At 41.7% G+C, this 20,000-nt stretch overlaps 1 protein-coding gene across 1 annotated transcript in view; it reads left to right on the top strand.

Annotated features, from left to right (window-relative positions):
* Positions 1-6,322, top strand: part of LOC139653898 (elongation factor 1-alpha 2-like) — a 7,809-nt gene extending 1,487 nt beyond the window's left edge. The window contains exons 3-7 of the mRNA XM_071530909.1: positions 620-910; positions 1,070-1,220; positions 1,372-1,628; positions 2,567-2,801; positions 6,056-6,322. Coding sequence (XP_071387010.1) covers positions 620-910; positions 1,070-1,220; positions 1,372-1,628; positions 2,567-2,801; positions 6,056-6,168 — 1,047 coding nt within the window. The 3' untranslated portion in view covers positions 6,169-6,322. The remainder of the gene's footprint in view (positions 1-619; positions 911-1,069; positions 1,221-1,371; positions 1,629-2,566; positions 2,802-6,055) is intronic.
* Positions 6,323-20,000: the final 13,678 nt, after the last annotated feature.

Raw genomic sequence — 20,000 nt, 5'->3', positions numbered from 1 at the left:
CGTCAACAAATCCTATGAAAATAACAAAATCAACAATGCGTTTGCTCTCCTCCCGTTACTTTCTGACTTCCCACGTTCCCTTTAGCCTTCAACCCGGAAGTCTTTGGCTCCAATTGTAAGCTAAAAACCTTGAAACACAGCTCACAAAGACATAGTTTACATTTTAAAAATCGTTAACTGTTACCATGAAAAGTCAGGCTGTTGTAGTTTTTACCAAATCAAATTCAAATGGGACCAAATTCTTCATTACGCCGAGAACTATTTTCTGTGCTACAGAACTACTTTCCTGAGATGGAAAACGTGTTTACAGTCGGCTTATTAAGTTGTTTGAGGAAAAAGTGGTCCGGCCCGGTGCATGGTGATGATGAAATATGCTGCAGAGCAGCAGCATGGCTCTGTGACGGGTTTTTAATCGTTTTTTAATACAATGGAGTTCTATGGCTGCTGGGACAGGAGGCTTTACTGGGCAGCAGCTACATGGACCAGACCTGTTTGCTTATTTTCATAGGATTTGTTGACGGTAAGAAATGCATTAAAAAACACCAGAATTTTTTTTTTTTGATGTTTTATTGCTGATGTTGGTGAGCTTGTAAACAGACTGCTGGTCCTGTCCATGCAGGCTGACTGCGCTGTGCTGATAGTAGCTGCAGGAACTGGAGAGTTCGAGGCCGGCATCTCCTCCAATGGCCAGACTCGTGAACATGCCTTGCTGGCCTACACACTTGGAGTCAAGCAACTCATCATTGGCATCAATAAAATGGACACCGCTGGTTACTCTGAGGAACGGTTTCATGAAATTGAAAAGGAAGTTAGCAGCTACATCATGAAGGTTGGCTACAACTCGAAAGCTGTAGCCATGGTGCCAATCAGCGGCTTTCATGGAGACAACATACTTGAGCCAAGTGACAAAGTAAGGAACATCATGTACTGTTTGAAGAACAACTTTCCTACTGTTCCAATAAGATGAATATTTGAATTTGTAAGTGTTTGTTGATGTTGAGTGTTGTTGTTGTTGTTGTTGTTGTTGATGTTGTTGTTGATGTTGTTGTTGCCACTCCATCTTTAACAGATGCCGTGGTACAAAGGATGGAGCGTTGAACGTAAAGAGGGAAACGCTTCCGGCAAGACTCTGTTTAACGCCCTCGACTCCATCCTTCCTCCAGAACGACCAACAAACAAACCACTGCGAATTCCTCTGCAGGATGTCTACAAGATCGGAGGTACAGAGCTACTGCTGTCAAACACACTCCAAACTCTGATCCAAACTGAACCAAATTTGTTCATTTGTTTCTTTGATATGTATCATATACAGTATGAGCCAAACAGCAGGTGTGTGCAGGTGAAGCATCTTTAAAACTGCTGTTCTTCCAGGTATCGGGACGGTGCCAGTGGGTCGAGTGGAGACCGGCATCCTGAAGCCAGGCACGATCGTGACCTTTGCCCCTCAGATGCTCACCACAGAGGTGAAGTCTGTTGAGATGCACCATGAGGCCTTAACAGAGGCTTTTCCCGGCGACAACATCGGCTTCAATGTGAAAAATGTCTCCATCAAAGATATTAAACGGGGAAATGTGGCGGGCGACTCTAAACAGAACCCCCCTTGTGGCGTCAAATCCTTCGTTGGTCAGGTTGGTGAACTTCTTGAAACAGTTGTGTCTAATTATTTGTTGTACAAGAAATACAAGATATATGGAAAGAATATGTTTTTTTAAATATATTCTGCTTTTTAAAAATATTTTAAGGTCTTCATGTCTTTTAATGTATTGTCTTATCCTTCATGAACCACTTTGAAACTTTGTTTTGGAAAGTGCTATAAATAAAGTTAAATTAAGTTTTTATTACTATTATTGTAGAAAATATATAAATAGATAAGCCTAAGAGATATATATCATATATTTCATAGCCATCTAATATGTGGTTCTCCATTTTGTTTTTTATACATTATGAGACGGTGTCCTCTTTGTTTGTAGTGTACACAGTCCACAGTCGATTTGTCTTCTGTAAAACAGCTCCTGCTTAATCCCCAGAGTAAATGTTAGTTTTTCCATTCAAATATCTCCCAGACAAAGTCTGTCCATTGTTTGAGTCAAGGAGAAACGGCTTGGACCAGTTTCTGTTGATTGCTCTTTTTCTTTGCAGCAACTACTATCTTAAACAGGCACCAGTCACTTTAACACCACACCCTCTGATATATGACCCAGATATCACACTGTGCGATCCTTCTCAGAGCCCAGGAGCTCTTTCAGGGTCGAGCAAACTACAGAGCCAAAAAGGTTCGACTTTACCCGTCAGTAGAAGACCTCACGTCAGTTTAGAGCATCAACCGGCAGTGTACATGCAAAACCTCCAGGGGGCGGCAGCAGCTTGTGTCTGCAGAGTTGCCAGTTTAAATCCCAGCTGGGACTCTGAGAGTAACACGCTTCCCTCCCCCAAAAAATACTTTTGAGGAGCCCTTGAGCAACACACTGAACCCCCAGCTGCTGCAGTGGAGCTGTAGAAGTCTGTGGTTGTACTGGGATGTACTGGTCAGTTCCCAGTAGCTAACTGGGATGTGTCTTCTGGTCAGGTGATCGTCTTGAACCACCCTGGAGAGATCCATGCGGGTTACAGCCCGGTGCTGGACTGCCACACCGCACACATTGCCTGCAAGTTCAGCGAGCTGAAGGAGAAGATTGACCGGCGCTCTGGGAAGAAGTTGGAGGATAATCCCAAGTTTGTGAAGAGCGGAGACGCCGCCATAGTCATGCTGGTCCCTGCCAAACCCATGGTGGTGGAGACCTTCGTCGAGTACCCCCCACTGGGTGAGTCCCAGTTTCAACAGAGCAGCTTCTAGAAACATCTCAGCTCAGATCAGACACTCACAGTTACGGACAGACTAGACTAAAAGATTAGGATAAGATGAGATAGCACTTTATTGATCCCCTTGGAGAAATTCAGGAGGCACAGTTTCTAGGTGTGAGAGATGAGATGAAGTGAGATGAGGTGTGATGAGATGAAGTGAGATGAGGTGTGATGAGATGAAGTGAGATGAGGTGATGAGATGAGGTGAGGTGATGAGATGAGGTGATGAGATGATATGAGATGAGGTGAGATGAGGTGATGAGATGAGATGAAGTGAGATGAGGTGATGAGATGAGGTGATGAAATGAGGTGATGAGATGAGGTGAGATGAGGTGATGAGATGAGATGAAGTGAGATGAGGTGATGAGGTGAGGTGATGAGATGTGATGAGATGAAGTGAGATGAGGTGATGAGATGAGGTGATGAAATGAGGTGAGATGAGGTGATGAGATGAGGTGATGAGATGAGGTGATGAAATGAGGTGAGATGAGGTGTGATGAGGTGATGAGATGAGATGAGGTGAGATGAGGTGATGAGATGATATGAGATGAGGTGTGATGAGATGAGATGAGGTGATGAGATGAAGTGATGAGACGATATGAGATGAGGTGAGATGAGGTGATGAGATGATATGAGATGAGGTGTGATGAGGTGATGAGATGATATGAGATGAGGTGTGATGAGGTGATGAGATGATATGAGATGAGGTGTGATGAGGTGATGAGATGAGGTGATGAGATGATATGAGATGAGGTGAGATGAGGTGAGATTTGGGTTGTTGCAGCAGCAAACAATAACAGGATATAGTAAAGAAAACTAGAATATAAATAAGAATAGCACAGATGATATTAAACATAACACAGCTGACAGTTACATCACTAAAACATGTTAAGTATAAATATATGAATACAAATGCATGGGAAGCCTGGTTCTAGCATTTTTATTTGCTCAGCGGAGGAATGTGTTTGAAATTTTGATCCTATAATATTGAACAGTGATGAAATAGAAGGCTTACCAGCTGGCTCATTCTACATTAGAGAGGTTGATGAAGCCAAAATTATTGAAATAATATGGAAAATATCAAACTCAAAGGCCAAAGATATCTTTAACTTGGACACAGCTTTCATTAAGCAGTACAGTTCCTCCATCATAAACCCAGTCACTCATCTAGTTAACCTTTCCATTCAGTCTAGTATATTTCCAGATAAATGGAAAAAGGCAGTTGCAACACCCATATTTAAATCAGGGGACACTGACCTGCCATGCACCTGTCATCCAATTTCTACTCTTCCAGGTTTCCAAGGTTCTGGAAAAAGTTGTGTCAGAACAATTGGTTGATCATTTAGAATCCAACCAACTTTACACACTTTGGCTTTAGACCCAAACACTCCACAGAAACAGTAAATTGCTGTTTTCTGGACCAGGGTAAGGTCCTAACATTGTCTCTTACCTGAAAAAAGCATTTGACACTGTCAACCCTACATCTGTCTAAATTTAATTTTTCCAAGCAAGCTTCTTGTTGGTTGGCCTCATATCTACAATCGAGAGAGCAATGTGTGAAGATCAACCTAAAAAAGTCTCTCTGCCCTTCGACAAAACAACATGGCCATTCCTCAAAGCTCAACCCTTGGCCCGTTGATCTGGCTGTCAGCTCTATGCTGACGACACAGTCATCTATGTGTGAGGCAGCTGAGGTATTAACATTGAATATGAATGGAGTATATCAGTGTAATAATAATCTCACTCTGAACCTGAAAAAGACAGTCTCTATGTGCTTTTCCATCATAAAACCAATACAATAAAAAAAAACTCAGAGTAACGATACAGACAGATGAAATTGAGATGGTTAATGAATTAAATTTCTTAGGTGTAGTTTTAAACTCCAAACCCAAATTTGAAAAACATGTCAAAAAGATCTCAAAGACAGTAAAAAATATTTAAATTGCTTCAAACTAATTAGACACCACATACCAATCAAAGCAGCCCAGGTTTATCTTTTCACATTTATCTTATTGTGTAACAGTGTGGAGCCAAGCCTCAGTTCTTCCATCTCTGTGTAACCAAGCTGGAAAAATAATGCATAAAAAAGCCCATGAGACGGCATCACTGCCACAAATTGAAGCGGTACAATTTGCTCTGTTTTTTGCTCAATTTTTTTCAATATTCACATCTGAAACTAATTTTTAAATGTTTACAAAATTTAGCACCAGATATTTTATGCAGGTTTATCAGCAAATGACAATTGTAAAATCACAGGCTGCAAGACTTCCTTTGGGCAGTCAGCTTTTTCTATAAAGGGTTCTCACATGTAGAAGACACACCAACTGAAATAAAGTTAATCCGAGACATGTGTTGTTGTTTGACAATGTCAAATCATCTCATTGTTAATGACTTGCTTATTTTATTGTTATTTGTTGGTCTTTTCATTTTGCCGTCTTTAAATGATGCTTCATAACTGTATGGAACTGATATCTTTTTCCCTTTTTTTTCCTAAAGCCTGATAGAGACAGGAGTTGGAAACTAGCAGCTGTAATCTGAACCAGAACATCAGCTGCAGAAACCAGCTGAAGTGGCTCCATGTTAATTAGCATTTTCCTCATCAAATAAATGAATAAATACATAAATAAACATTAGCAGGAAGACTAAGGGTGAAAAATTAGAAAAAATTAGAAAAGCGTCAATATTTATGCAATGAATAACTGATAATATCCTGTATCCCTCCCTTCTCTCTCTGCCTGTCTGTCTGTCTGTCTGTCTCTCTCTCTGCCTGTCTGTCTGTCTCTCTCTCTCTGTGTCTGTCTCTCTCTCTCTGCCTGTCTGTCTCTCTCTGCCTGTCTGTCTCTCTCTCTCTCTGCCTGTCTCTCTCTCTGTCTGTCTGTCTCTCTCTCTCTGCCTGTCTGTCTCTCTCTCTCTGCCTGTCTGTCTCTCTCTCTCTCTGCCTGTCTCTCTCTCTGTCTGTCTGTCTCTCTCTCTCTGCCTGTCTGTCTCTCTCTCTCTGCCTGTCTCTCTCTTTGCCTGTCTGTCTCTCTCTCTCTCTGTCTGTCTCTCTCTCTGCCTGTCTGTCTCTCTCTCTCTGCCTGTCTGTCTCTCTCTCTCTGCCTGTCTGTCTCTCTCTCTCTCTGTCTGTCTCTCTCTCTGCCTGTCTGTCTGTCTCTCTGCCTGTCTGTCTCTCTCTCTGTCTGTCTGTCTCTCTCTCTGCCTGTCTGTCTCTCAGGTCGTTTTGCGGTGCGAGACATGAGGCAGACGGTGGCGGTCGGTGTGATTAAGAGCGTCGAACGACAAACTCAGGAGGGAAAAACCACCAAGTCAGGCATGAAGGGCAAATAAAAGACAGCAGAACACAGTAGAATAAGATAGAATTGAATAGAATGGATTTGAAGATGCTCTGATCTGATATCCACATCACAGCTTTTCTTCCTTCAGTCATGTGTTCTGCCACTGATGACCTGCTGTCAGTCAACTGTCAATAAACATCATCAGACTGAAACGTGTGTTTCCTGTTGAAATATATTTAGTTTTATTCATACTGCATCTGAAATACATAGGTAGGTATTCGATCTCACTAAATATCAAGTTTTTATTAATAAATCCCTTTCATTTGGATGCGGTAACCATGGTAACCAGCAACATCAAGGTCAAAACAAAAGGCTTGTATCTGTGCTGTAACCGGTCAGCTAACTGAAACACAGAAGAAGAGAAGAAGACTTTCAGTTCTCAGTGAATGGATGGTTGTTTTGGTGGGAGGAGCTTAGCTGAGTGACAGAGCCTGTAAAGATGGCCGCATGGCTGAGGCACAAAAGAGATGGTGCTGTTCATCAGTCCAGGTGTTTTATTCACAAGCAGTGCAGTCCCATGCAGCTTATATATACAGTGCAGACAAAAAAAATGTCCAATTGAAGAAAAAAGGAAAAAAATACAACTTGCAAAAATAAACAAAACAAAAATATACAAGGCAAAAGATATACTTATAAATCAAATCTGCACTATTAGGCAATGCTCCTTTAGATAAGAGCCCTCTGCAGATGACAGTGATCTGGCCTGCCTCTGCCAGCAAGCTCTGCTATCCTCTCCCCAGGAGCTCCAGCCTCCTCCTTTATATAGCAGCTGGCTCCTACTAAGAGACATCAATTAGTATTTGGTAATCAATTATCTCATAGCATTAGTTACCTGGTTCATATTACTCCACAATATTAAATTCAACAATAATAAAGGTCATTAGACATTTCCAAAACAACTGATCCACTCAAAAGTATTAAAATAACTTTTCAACAAACCCACAATTAAACACCCCTGCCACTTTACCACACTTGGTCCGATCCCCCGGAACCCCCCCCCCAAAGAAAAGGCCTTGGGTTTCCGGGTCTAAAACAGAGGATCGTCCAGTGCAGCACAGAAGACAGGTGACAAACAATTCAATCATGAAAAGTACATTAATAAATATACATTTAATTGCCAAGACTATACGTCTCTTGTCTTTTTATTTTCACTGAAATGTTTTGTGTAAATGCGTAAAACTACGACTGTGTTGCTATGTGTTAACTCTACCAATACTATCGGCAACATCACAAACAGAGAGAGAGAGAGAGAGAGAGAGAGAGAGAGAGAGAGAGAGAGAGAGAGAGCAAAAGCAGCGATAACACGGACGCCTCTATGGCGGCAAGATGTAATTAGAAGCGGCTGTTCAGCGTTGTGTGTTTGCATCTTACTGTCTAGAGGTCACAGGATCCCCAGGACAGGACCTGTCACAGAGGATTCATGTTCTGGAGTGGGACCACCTGGCAGCCTAGCCTGGTGTCCAGCCCCTATGAACAGCAGTTTTCAGCACTCTTCGAATTTGCATTATGAATCGCCATGCAAATTTAGTTAGTTCGTTTTTGGTTTTTTTCTGGTCAATTATACACAATATCAACTAATACAGTTATGAAAATGATTTAAATAATACTAAATCATCAAGAATAAAACAAAATAAACATTATATTATTATATTAACATTATATTGTTTGACCAGAAAAAAAAAAGGTGTAGGCAGAAACCTAAGCTTATTTTGCCTACTCTTAATACATAACAAAACATTATCCTTGCTCTACCCAACAACAAAACAAAACAAACAAAACAAACAAAAAAAGAAATTATAAAAATAAATATATAAATAAATACATTTACTAAAGAAACACAACATCATAAAACAGAAACAGAAACAAAACAAAGACAGTTCATAATTGTCATTCATTTCTCAGTGTTGGTCACAGCTTTTGTATCTTTCAAATGTAATGTTTTTGAACATCTTCTTTAACTTACACATATTACTACATTCTTTTACTGCATTATTACAACTATTCCATAATTTGACCCCTTTAACTGTCACACATCTATTTTTTACATTTGGTCTTACCCTCTTTTTTTCAAACATATAATTTCCCCTGAATGGATACCTGCTCTCCCTCATTGAAAACAACCCTTGGATACAGTCAGGAAGTGTTCTGTCTTTAGCTCTAAACATTATTTGTAGAGTTTTAAAGTCTACTAGGTCCATAAATTTTAAGGCATATGAATTTGTAAATAATGAGTTGAGTCAATTTCTGCATCATTAATCTTAAGAGTTGCTTCAGAATTGATTTTTCGAAGAGTGCTGAAAACTGTGATTCATAGGGGCTGGACACCAGGCTAATGGCAGCCATCTTACCTGGGTCAGCTTCTCGGCTGACTGTAATTGGAACCAATGGTGATAGTGCCTTATACTGCCATTATAATGCCATTATAATGCTAATATTTTTTTATTGAAACATCACTACTACTTTTCACTTCTACTTTGGTTGCCTGGCAACAAACAACACATTACTGCTCCGCTTCGTTTCTGCCACTTTTTTCATACTGTAGTATTGAATGTGTGTAGGCTACTTAAAGTTATGTTTAAGTCATGTTATGGACAAGTTATGGATGTTCATTTATGTCGGTCCGTTTTACTGGCATTGTTCCGGACCTTTGAACGTGTAAAATTCATAAGTGGACCTTCAATAAAACAGTTTGAGTATCCCTGCCGTATGAGCTGAAATTGCTGCGCCTAAGGTCTATAGTTGCGCCCGTGGAAAAAATGCTCTGTCAATCTTATTAATTCTCATTAATTGATCAGAAATTGGCCGCAGTCCGGACAGAAGCGTCACTGGGTCTGGATCCGGCCCGGAGTCCGCCAGTTAGTGACGCCTGATGTAGATGTTAAAGAGAGTTGGTGACAAGCTGTTTCCCTGAAATACTCCTTTCGCTTGAGTGAAGAAATCTGTACTTTTGTTTCCAATTTTTATTCCACATTTATTACTGACATACATTGACTTTATTATGTCAGACTTTACCCCCTATGCCACTTTGGAGAATTTTATAATATAATCCCTCTTGCCAAATGGAATCAAATGCCTTTTTATATATATATATATACAATAAAGTGCAAAAATGTTCCCCTTGTTTTTTTTTATGATGGTTAATTAGAGTGTGTAGGATGTAAATGTGGTCAGTAGTGCGGTTGTTTGGTAGGAAGCCCTTTGTTCTGCTTTTCTCCCTTTACATGCTACCTCTTGGTGACATTTTCCACAGCTACGGTATTAAATTTCACTGTTACGTGGATGATGCTCAAATTTACATACCAATTAGACCTGACGACCGTTCACAACTTACAAACCTAGAACTATGCCTAATCGCTGTAACAAATTGGATGTCACAAAACTTCTTGCGACTAAACGCCAGCAAAACTGAGATGCTAGTTATTGGCCCAAAAACCCAACTGCCTCTTGTTGCAGACCTTACTCTTAACTTTGGGGATTGCTTAATTACCCAGAGTCCCACAGTTAGAAACCTTGGCGTTACTTTCGACTCAGCTCTCTCATCCGATGCTCACATTAAGGAAATCACTAAGATAGCATTTTTCCACCTTCGCAATATCTCAAAAATTTGCTCCCTGCTAAATACGACGGATGCTGAAACTTTAATACATGCTTTTGTTTCATCAAGACTCGATTATTGTAATTTCTTACTCTCTGGCCTACCGAACTGCAGTACTAAAAAACTACAACTCGTGCAAAATGCTGCCGCCAGAATACTAACCAGAACTAGAAAATTTAACCACATTACTCCAATCCTAACCTCCCTTCATTGGCTCCCAATTCAAGCCAGATCTGACTTTAAGGTGCTTCTGTTAGCTTATAAATCGTTACATGGGCTTGCACCATCATATCTATCCGACCTCATCATCCCTTATATTCCCCCTCGTGCCCTCTGATCACAGGATGCTGGCTACCTGACTGTCCCCAGAATCAAGAAACTCTACCGTGCTCCTGTCTCTGGAACCAGCTGCCTCTTACGGTCAGGGAAGCTAATTCTGTCGAAATCTACAAATCTAGACTCAAAACCTGTTAAAAAGGCCGTCTGTTCCTTTAAGATGGTGGGGACTGCGTGCCTCCTGAATCTCGCACGTAGAACTACATGGATGTAGACCGGCTCGCGAACAGTATGGGGAATCGCGAGTCATCAAGAACTGTTAGTTAAATGGTTTAAATACCGCAGTTTGGCGTTCATTAGTTTAGTTACGGTGTGATTTGTGCGTCCATGAAAACCGTGAGTAGTTTCCTGTGTTTCCTTGGCATTAACCATGTAGTTCTGTAACGAAGCATTAAGAGAATGTAATCTGTATGTTAGCCGGTTTACCGTTTGAAGTGGTAATTGTAAGACGGCATAAATATTGTTGCATTAGGCATACATATATAAGATGTTTACACAGTCTAGATCGCCTTTCTGTTAGAGAGCAGTGTATTAAGATAATTAAGCTGTGTATTAAGATGTGTAACGTTTATGTGGTTTGGGGAAATTGACGTATTTTTTCCACTGGCATGCGCACTAATGCCCATGTGCCTTACACGTGAAGGGGCGTGCTTTAGCCTCATGGACAGTAACCAGACAGCACGCACTTAAGTGGAGAGTAGTCAGTAGATATCTGTAGGTTACCCCCTAAGACAGTACTAACCTTAGCCCAGCATATATTCATGTTATTCTAGGTTTATTCTAGGTTTATTCTAGAGAATGTATATTTGATATTTGCCGTATTATCTGTATACTTAATTCTATATTTTGTATTCTGTTTATGTTTACAGAAACCACAAGTTTCACTACCACTGGTTTAACTACCTTAAGTTAATTATCCTACAAGTATAAATAAAAGAACCCTTTACTGCAAAAGGCCTGGTTATTGGAACCCCTCTTCTATGACAACCCCAGAGTTCTAACCAGACTCCCCACAGTGATTTGGACTGTCCCATCACCACAGAGTTCACTATTTTCACTATTTTTCAAAACCTACTTATTCTCGCAATCATACGACCTACCTTAGCACCATTGGCTTGGGCTCAACACAGTCTGTTCTCTTACCCTAGCCTAGACAGTATTTATATAGGAATTTGCTGTTGGGAACATAGTATAGGGCTGCCTCCTGGTTACACTGTGTCTAATCACTTTCTATCTGTCTATATGAGCGTGTCTGTGCCCAAATACATCTGTGCTTTGTGCTGCTTCTGCACAGCTCTGTGTGTGTGTGTGTGTGTGTGTGTGTGTGTGTGTGTGTGTGTGTGTGTGTGTGTGTGTACGGCTGGTTTTCTCCAGCCTTTCTCAGATTCCTGTGCAGTCTTCTAGCTGTCAGCAGACGGGTACTGCCCCGGCTCTGATGTCCTCGGTGGTGGCCTTAGTCCCATCCCTGATTGTAGCATCCCCAGAAAGATGATGGTCAAACTCCTTGACTGATGTTTCTTGAATTTATTCAAACCCATTTCACACCGTAAGAGCTGAGTAAAGAAACAGTGAAATATCCCTTTACAATCATACCATTGTCAGAGAAAACAACAAAACTATCCTTAAAATAGCTTGGTTTTAGTTACTGACTCGGTTCTTATGCATTACATTTGTGCTTGTTCAATTACAAAACACCATACATCAACATATAAAAGAGGAAAACAAAGTGTACAGTGCATGTTAACGAGGCATAAATAGCCGTGAATTTTGGCTAAGGCTATATATCATTTAAGCTAGCGGACAGCATGGTTATTCAGTTTCAATGAGAAATAACAAACCATGAAATAAAACACTGATGACAATAAGATTCATATTCATACCTTGTTCACTCTCCAACTGAGGTGCTAAATCAGTACGGTATGGACATCTTCTTCGTAGACACTCGTTACGGGCAAACAAAACTTCCCCTTATGATATGAAGTACGGAGTATTGACGTTTGCTGGCTACGTCGGCTAACTTAAAACTAGCAAGCTTACAACATGCTCTTCCCGTTACAAACAGCGAAATTATTCATGGCACTGATGAACATCAAAAACAACAAACTTGTCAACATACAAAAGGCAGGTTTAATACTCTACATTTAGCGTTAATATTTCTCCCCGCGTGCCAAACTTCTCCTTCCTTTTTGCGACTTGCGCACAGAACCTTAAGACTTCCTTTTAAATTTCAAAATAAAAGCGCCTCTGTGTTTTACATGTAAACAATGAAAACCATACCATTGCAAGAAACCAATGCATATGCAAATGTATGCAATGCTGACAAATACAAAAAACAAATGACACTCAAATAAAGGGTCATTTACACTCCCACCAAATCATGAGTGATTAACAGAATAACATTGTGTTCATTCATTAAATTACGAATGATTTCTACACCTGAGATTAAACTGACAGGTAAAGATAGTGCAAGAAAACAGTATACATACCAGTATACCAATCTATGAAATGTATGAAATGATACCACAGGCTATTATAGCATTAGTGTTTGATTGTTGAAGGAACAAAGAAGGCACTTTAAGAAGCCTCCAACAACAGTACCAGTTTCTGAACTGGGCGCTCTATTACAGTAACCTTGTTGCAGCGTTCACCCTTCTTACTAAGATTGCGATCACCAATACACAGTTTGACTTTCCTTACAAGTCCATCTTTATCGATAGTGGCCTCTGTGACTCTACCTAACCTCCACTCATTTCTGGGCAGATCATCACTCCTCTCTAACACTATATCATCAATTTGCAAGTTTCTCTTTGGATCATGCCAACGCTGTCTGACAGCTATGCTGGAAAGGTATTCCTTGCGCCAACGGCTCCAAAACTGCTCTGCAAGGTATTGAATGTGGCGCCACCTTTTCCGAGCATACATATCCTCCCTTATGAACTTGCCAGGTGGTGGTAGGGTGGTGACAGATTTCATAGTGAGCAGGTGATTGGGGGTTAGTGGCTAAAGGCTTTTCGGGTCGTTAAGGTTATCGACAGTCAGTGGGCGGCTGTTTACAATTGCTTCATAAAAGAAGGTTCTCAGAGAAGCATCATCTAGCCTGCCAGAAGAGAGTGAGAGAGTGGAGCTGAGAATACTTCTGACTGTTCTAATTTGTCTTTCCCACACACCGCCAACATGACTTGAATGTGGAGTATTCATGCTGAAGTCACACTGCTTCTCAGCAAGAAAAGCAGTCAGTCGGTCTGTGTCAATTTCCTTTAGAGCTTCATTGAACTCATTCTTGGCTCCCACAAAGTTGGTTCCTTGATCTGATTTGATTTGTCGTACTGCACCACATATGGCAATGAAACATCGCAGACCATTTATGAAGGAATCTGTAGACATGTTATCAAGCATCTCAATATGGATAGCACGAGAGCAGAAGCAGGTGAAGAGAAGACCATATCTTTTGTGCTCCTTCCTTCCTTGTTTGGTGAAAAATGAGCCAAAACAGTCCATTACACAGTATGTAAATGGTGATGATGGCTCTACACGCTCTGGCGGAAGATCAGCCATTCTTTGCTTCTCTGCAGGTCTCCTCAGCCTCCTACATGTCACACATTGCCGAATATAGGACGCTACTGCTCAGTTAATCCCTGGGATCCAGTAACCATTTGACCGTATTTCATTAATGGTAAGTCCCTTGCCTTGGTGCTTAACCTTTTCATGACAGTGTGCAATTATCAGTTTTGTGATGTGGTGATCCTTTGGAATGACTGCAGGATGTTTGAATGAATTAGGAAGAGACGCGTCACACAGCCTTCCTCCCACCTTCAGCACACCATCCTTGTCTATGAAGGCATCAAGTTTGTACAATTCCTTGTGGGCTTGCAGTTTGGTTCCCTTGCACAGTGACTTCAAGTCATCTTTATAAACGTGACTTTGTAGATCCTTAATTATCAAGCACTCAGCTTTCTCTCGCTCCAGTACTGTGGAGTGGCCACCTGATTTGTCCTTGTTAATTCGTCGCTGAATGCGTGTAACAGCTCGAATCGCACTAGGCCAGGAGGAGAAGTTAGACAGACGATCTGCAAGGCTTACTTGCTCTGTGGTTCCTGTGTTTAGTGTTTGAGCCTTTTTGACCTCTGGGTCTCCGATTGATAGCTCTGGGATCTTATCTGATGGGGGCACAATTTCCTTTTCCCATAAGAATGTGGGTCCTGTGAGCCAATTAGATGACAGCAGCTCACTGGCCTTTAAACCTCTCGATGCGTGGTCTGCAGGGTTTTCATCGGTCGAGATATATCTCCATTGTTTAGGAGTAGTGTTGAGATGTATCTTCTGCACCCTGTTGGCCACAAATGTGTGGAATCGTCGTGCCTGATTGTTGATGTATCCCAGAACCACCATGGAGTCAGTCCAGAAAAACTCCTCAACCTCGGCACATCCAAGCTCCTCCCTAAGCATCCTGCTTACTGTAACTGAGACAACAGCCGCTGTTAGTTCTAACCTGGGAATGGTTGTGACCTTAGTGGGAGAGACACGTGATTTTCCCATGACTAGAACGCAGTGAATGTCTCCATCCTCATTTCTGAGTCTTAGGTATGAACACTGGCCATATCCGCTTGTGCTGGCATCGGAAAAATGATGCAACTCTGTTTTGATAATCTTTCCAAATCCAGGGGGTGCATAACAGCGTGTTATGCTCACTTTCTCCAGGTTGATAAGATCATCTTTCCATTGCTCCCACCATGGCTGAAGTTTGTCAGGTAGAGGGTCATCCCAACCTGTGCCATTTCTGCACATTTCCTGGAGCACTCTTTTTCCAATCAGCAGGAATGGAGCAACAAGACCCAATGGATCATACAAGGATGCAACTGTGGATAGGATACCACGACGAGTAGCTGGCTGGTCTTTGAGGTTGATACTGAAACTGAAACAATCGGATTCTATATGCCATTGAATTCCTAGTGTTCTTTCTAATGGCGAGTCATCAAATGTGAGGTTAAGGTCCTTAACATCAGTTGCACGTTCTGATGATGGTATACTCTCTATGACAGTTTTGTTGTTGGATATGAATTTGTGCAGACGGAGGCCACCCTTGGCACAAAGTTCACGTGCCTCCTGTGCAAGCTGAATGGCACCTTCTGCCTTGTCAACACTTGTGATCCCATCATCAACATAGAAATCTCTCATTATGAACTGTGATCCTAACGGGTAGATGTGCTGGTACTCCTTAGCTAGATGTTTCAGTCCATAGTTAGCACATCCAGGAGAAGATGCAGCACCAAACAGATGCACATTCATATGGAACTCCTGTGGCTGTGCACTGAGGTCTCCATCCTTCCACCACAGAAAGCGTAAGTAGTCTCGGTCGCTCTCATACACATGAAACTGATGAAACATCTTCTCGATGTCGCACATCAGTGCAATGGGGTGCTGGCGAAATCGTAATAGGACACCTGTCAGGTTGTTTGTTAAGTCAGGCCCTGAGAGAAGGTGATCATTAAGACTGGTTCCCTTGTATTTAGCAGAGCAGTCAAACACTACCCGTAGTTTCTCTGGTTTCCGTGGATGGTAGACGCCGTGATGAGGAATGTACCATTTCTCTCCTTCAATTCCATCATCATTAACTTCCTCTGCGTCTCCCTTTCCAATGACTCCAGCCATGAACTCAACATACTGTTCCTTGTACCTTTCATCCTTTGACAGTCTTCTTTTGAGATGGTTGAGTCGAACAACAGCGCAGTGTTTGTTGTCTGGCAGGTAAGGTCTCTCCTTAAAGGGCAGGGGCATTTCATAGTGTCCATGACAGGTTGTCTTTATACCTTCTTTAAGCTTGTTGAGGAAGAGGATATCATCCTGAGATACTGTCTTGCCATCTTCACTGGTATCCTTGAAATCAGTCTCAAGAACACGAATAGCGTCGGCAGGAGTTACTGGTGGTAGCTCTTTCGCGGTAACTCGGTGACACAGGCTAGTGGCGCTGGGAGAATCAAGGCATGATGATGAGGGTCCCACAATGCTCCATCCTAACTCAGTGCGAACAGCATAAGGTTCTTCATCCCCACCTAAAATGACTTGCCTTGGTGCCAAAGCCCTTGAGCAGTTGTACCCTATCAGAAGGCCAACCTCGCAGTCCTGTAGTGGAGGGATTTCATCTGCCATCATGTTGAGATGATCCCATTGCCTTGCCGTTTCACAGGTAGGAGTGTGGGCACGATTTACTGGTATACAGTCCTTTGTGTAGGCATGAGGAAGGTCAATTAGGATTGTGGAATTATGGCCTCTCACACGAAGCCCTGAAACTCTTTGGCTCTCCATAACTGTGTCTTTTCCCATCATAGTTGTTAACTTAAGCTTTACTGGTACTGTGTCAGCATGTAGCGTGCGGCTCACTTCTTGGTCAATGAATGCGGTATCACTTTGAGTATCAAGCAGAGCATAGACAAGCTTTTCAGCTCTTGGATTGTTACTCGAAGACACCCACACTGGCACGATCATGGACGTGTTAGCAGCTGGTCCTTCTCTTGCTACATTAAGTGAAAGTGCAGTTGTTGACTCTTTTGTGTTACCTGACGTTGACATAACCTGAGGGACAGGTTTTTCCCTTTTCACATAATTATCATCATGGAGACATGTCGGATGCTTTCCTTTGCAAGTGTTGCAGGAATGACGATGACGGCAGTCCTTTGCATTGTGGCCAATTTTCATGCATCCGTAGCACAGCCTTTTTTCTTTCACATATTGACGTCGCTCCTCTAGAGACTTTGTTACGAACTCCGAACAGCTGTAGAGCTGATGGTTATTGCTCTGACAAAACATACACTGAGGCTTTGCACTTCCTTTTGTCAACTTTGGACTCTCACTGTGTGTCACTGTTTGAGTGTTAAGAACACTGGCCTTGTTCCTTTTTATGTCCCTCTGATTTCGTTTTTCTGTAGCTACATCAGATGAACAGAGTGCATGGAAGGATGTTATCGGGTTGCAGGCAACATCCGCTTCCACTGACATAAAGGCAGCAAAGTCCTGGAAGCTGGGGAATTCTTTCCTGTCATTCAATGTTTGTGTAACCTGGCGGTTCCAGCGAGATGCTGCCCAATCAGGCAATTTTTGAACCAGTTTCTGATTCTCCTCACAATCATTCAATATTTGGAGACCCATCACGTGAGGCATGGCCTCTTGGCAGGCATTCAAGAAATCAGAGAAATTCCTGAGTCCTTCAGCATCCTTTGGTTGAAGTTTTGGCCAACTGGCAAGCTTATCTCTGAATGCCCTCTGTATGACAAATGGCTGTCCATATCTGTGATTCAGTTTGTTCCAGGCATCCTGATAAGCTTCATCATCATTTCTGTAGAAAACTCCGTCAAGGGTCTTGCGAGCTATACCACCTACATATTTCTTCAGATAATAAAGCTTATCAGCAGCAGAAATGTTCCTTTGATCAATGAGTGACATGAATGATGCCTTCCACTCAATAAAATGAATGGGGTTACCGGTAAATACAGATGGCTCTGGTGTCGGAAGTCTGTTAATTGCTATACTGTCTTGAACAGCTTGAGCAAGAAGAGCCACTTCTGTATGTGGAGATGGTGCCATGACATTGAGAGGAGGAGGAGTGGCACGTGGAGACATGTAATACTGCCCTGTGGTATTACAGACCACAGGCTGGATGCAAGACTCTCTTGCTGCCTCCTGATCATAGGCTTCCAACCTGGCTCGGGCTGCCCTTAAGTCTCTCTCTGCCTGAAGTCGCTCCAACTCACGCTTTTGAGCTTCGAGTTCTGTCCTCTGCTGCTCCTCTAAATGCTGTATCTTTTCCTTTTGTTTTTCTTCTTCAAGCAGCACTGTATACTCAGCCTCTCTAGCTGCAAGATCAGCTGCTGCATCTGCACGTTTGGCTGCCACATATGAGGTCCTGCTATGATGACTGGAGTGGATGCTGGACCTGTAACTTGTATGTGAGGCAGAGGATCCATATATGGACACAGCATAATCACGATGAAGTAGCTCATGGAGGCGTTGTTTTTCTTGTTCAGAATCAAAATCTCCGTTAATGCCTGATATTCTTTCATAGGCAATTTTTACAATATCTGTTGTCACTGCTTCACATGCATCAATCTGCCGCCTTATCGTTGGCGGTGCGATGCAATCTCTGATTTCAACATAGATGCTCATAACATTCTCTTTTGCATTTTCTGTTGCGTCAACTAGAGATGCTAGTTGACTTTCTGGAATGTCTGATTTTAGCTGCTCTCTTGCCTTGCGGGCTTGTATCTTCCATTGGTCATACATACATGTAAGTCTTTTTTCCTTTTTCTGTGCTTCATCCTTTTGAAATGCAAGCATTTTTTCTGTAGGATTCCGTGGGCGACATGAACGTCGGAGCGCCTCTATATTCTCTTGAACTTGGCCCTGAGACTGAATTCCATCTTGGAGACTATCAACCTGCTTATCTGACTCACTAATATTAAGAGCTAAGCTAGCTGGCTCTTCCATTTTCAATTGGTTGAGAAACAGGTAAGTTAATGCATATGACAGTTGTCATATTAACTATCTCAAAAGGAAGATTAATAATAGTTAATAACTTAAAGAGAACTGGCATAAGCAATCTGACCTTATTATAGACTCAAGTTCTTGGAAATATACGTCAAATACCTTAAAGAAACCCGACATCAACAATTTGGCCTTATAGACTCAGGTCTTGAAAATATACCTTGAATACCTCAAAATCAATCCAACAATAATACAGCAGTTCTTAATACAGTAAAGTTGTAAATGTATTTACCCACTGTGAAAATGTCCTTTATGCCTTGATAATTTTGATGTGGATTAATGCAATTTTCTTAAACCATTGAAGAAGACATGAGTAATAATGTTCTTTGGTACTTGAATGTTCTTTTGATGAGAATCCTTATAGCAGTAGCACACCTTATGTACAGTACTCACAGTTCCATGGTCTATTCAACTCTGACCTTCTCTGACCATCGCACCGAATCCATTCAAACGCTGCCCGTAGACCATTGTTGACCTGTTGTTGATGAACCGTGGGAAAAATGCAGACTGGCCTGATGGCTCCAATGTTGACAGGCGAAGTAGTCTGGCACCGTAGACTATCATGAACACCAGGATGCAGCAGGATGGCAGGATCGATGAGGGTCAAGCTCTTACTGTAGCATCCCCAGAAAGATGATGGTCAAACTCCTTGACTGATGTTTCTTGAATTTATTCAAACCCATTTCACACCGTAAGAGCTGAGTAAAGAAACAGTGAAATATCCCTTTACAATCATACCATTGTCAGAGAAAACAACAAAACTATCCTTAAAATAGCTTGGTTTTAGTTACTGACTCGGTTCTTATGCATTACATTTGTGCTTGTTCAATTACAAAACACCATACATCAACATATAAAAGAGGAAAACAAAGTGTACAGTGCATGTTAACGAGGCATAAATAGCCGTGAATTTTGGCTAAGGCTATATATCATTTAAGCTAGCGGACAGCATGGTTATTCAGTTTCAATGAGAAATAACAAACCATGAAATAAAACACTGATGACAATAAGATTCATATTCATACCTTGTTCACTCTCCAACTGAGGTGCTAAATCAGTACGGTATGGACATCTTCTTCGTAGACACTCGTTACGGGCAAACAAAACTTCCCCTTATGATATGAAGTACGGAGTATTGACGTTTGCTGGCTACGTCGGCTAACTTAAAACTAGCAAGCTTACAACATGCTCTTCCCGTTACAAACAGCGAAATTATTCATGGCACTGATGAACATCAAAAACAACAAACTTGTCAACATACAAAAGGCAGGTTTAATACTCTACATTTAGCGTTAATATTTCTCCCCGCGTGCCAAACTTCTCCTTCCTTTTTGCGACTTGCGCACAGAACCTTAAGA

The sequence above is a fragment of the Centroberyx affinis genome, unplaced genomic scaffold, assembly GCF_046629955.1.
Source record: "Centroberyx affinis isolate AG114_WGS23_722 - 3 ecotype Tasmania unplaced genomic scaffold, CSIRO-AGI_Caff_v1 ptg001998l_1, whole genome shotgun sequence".
In the NCBI taxonomy this organism is placed as follows: Eukaryota; Metazoa; Chordata; class Actinopteri; order Beryciformes; family Berycidae; genus Centroberyx; species Centroberyx affinis.
Note: the sequence above shows the minus strand (reverse complement) of the source record. Positions and strands in the feature narration are given on the sequence as shown.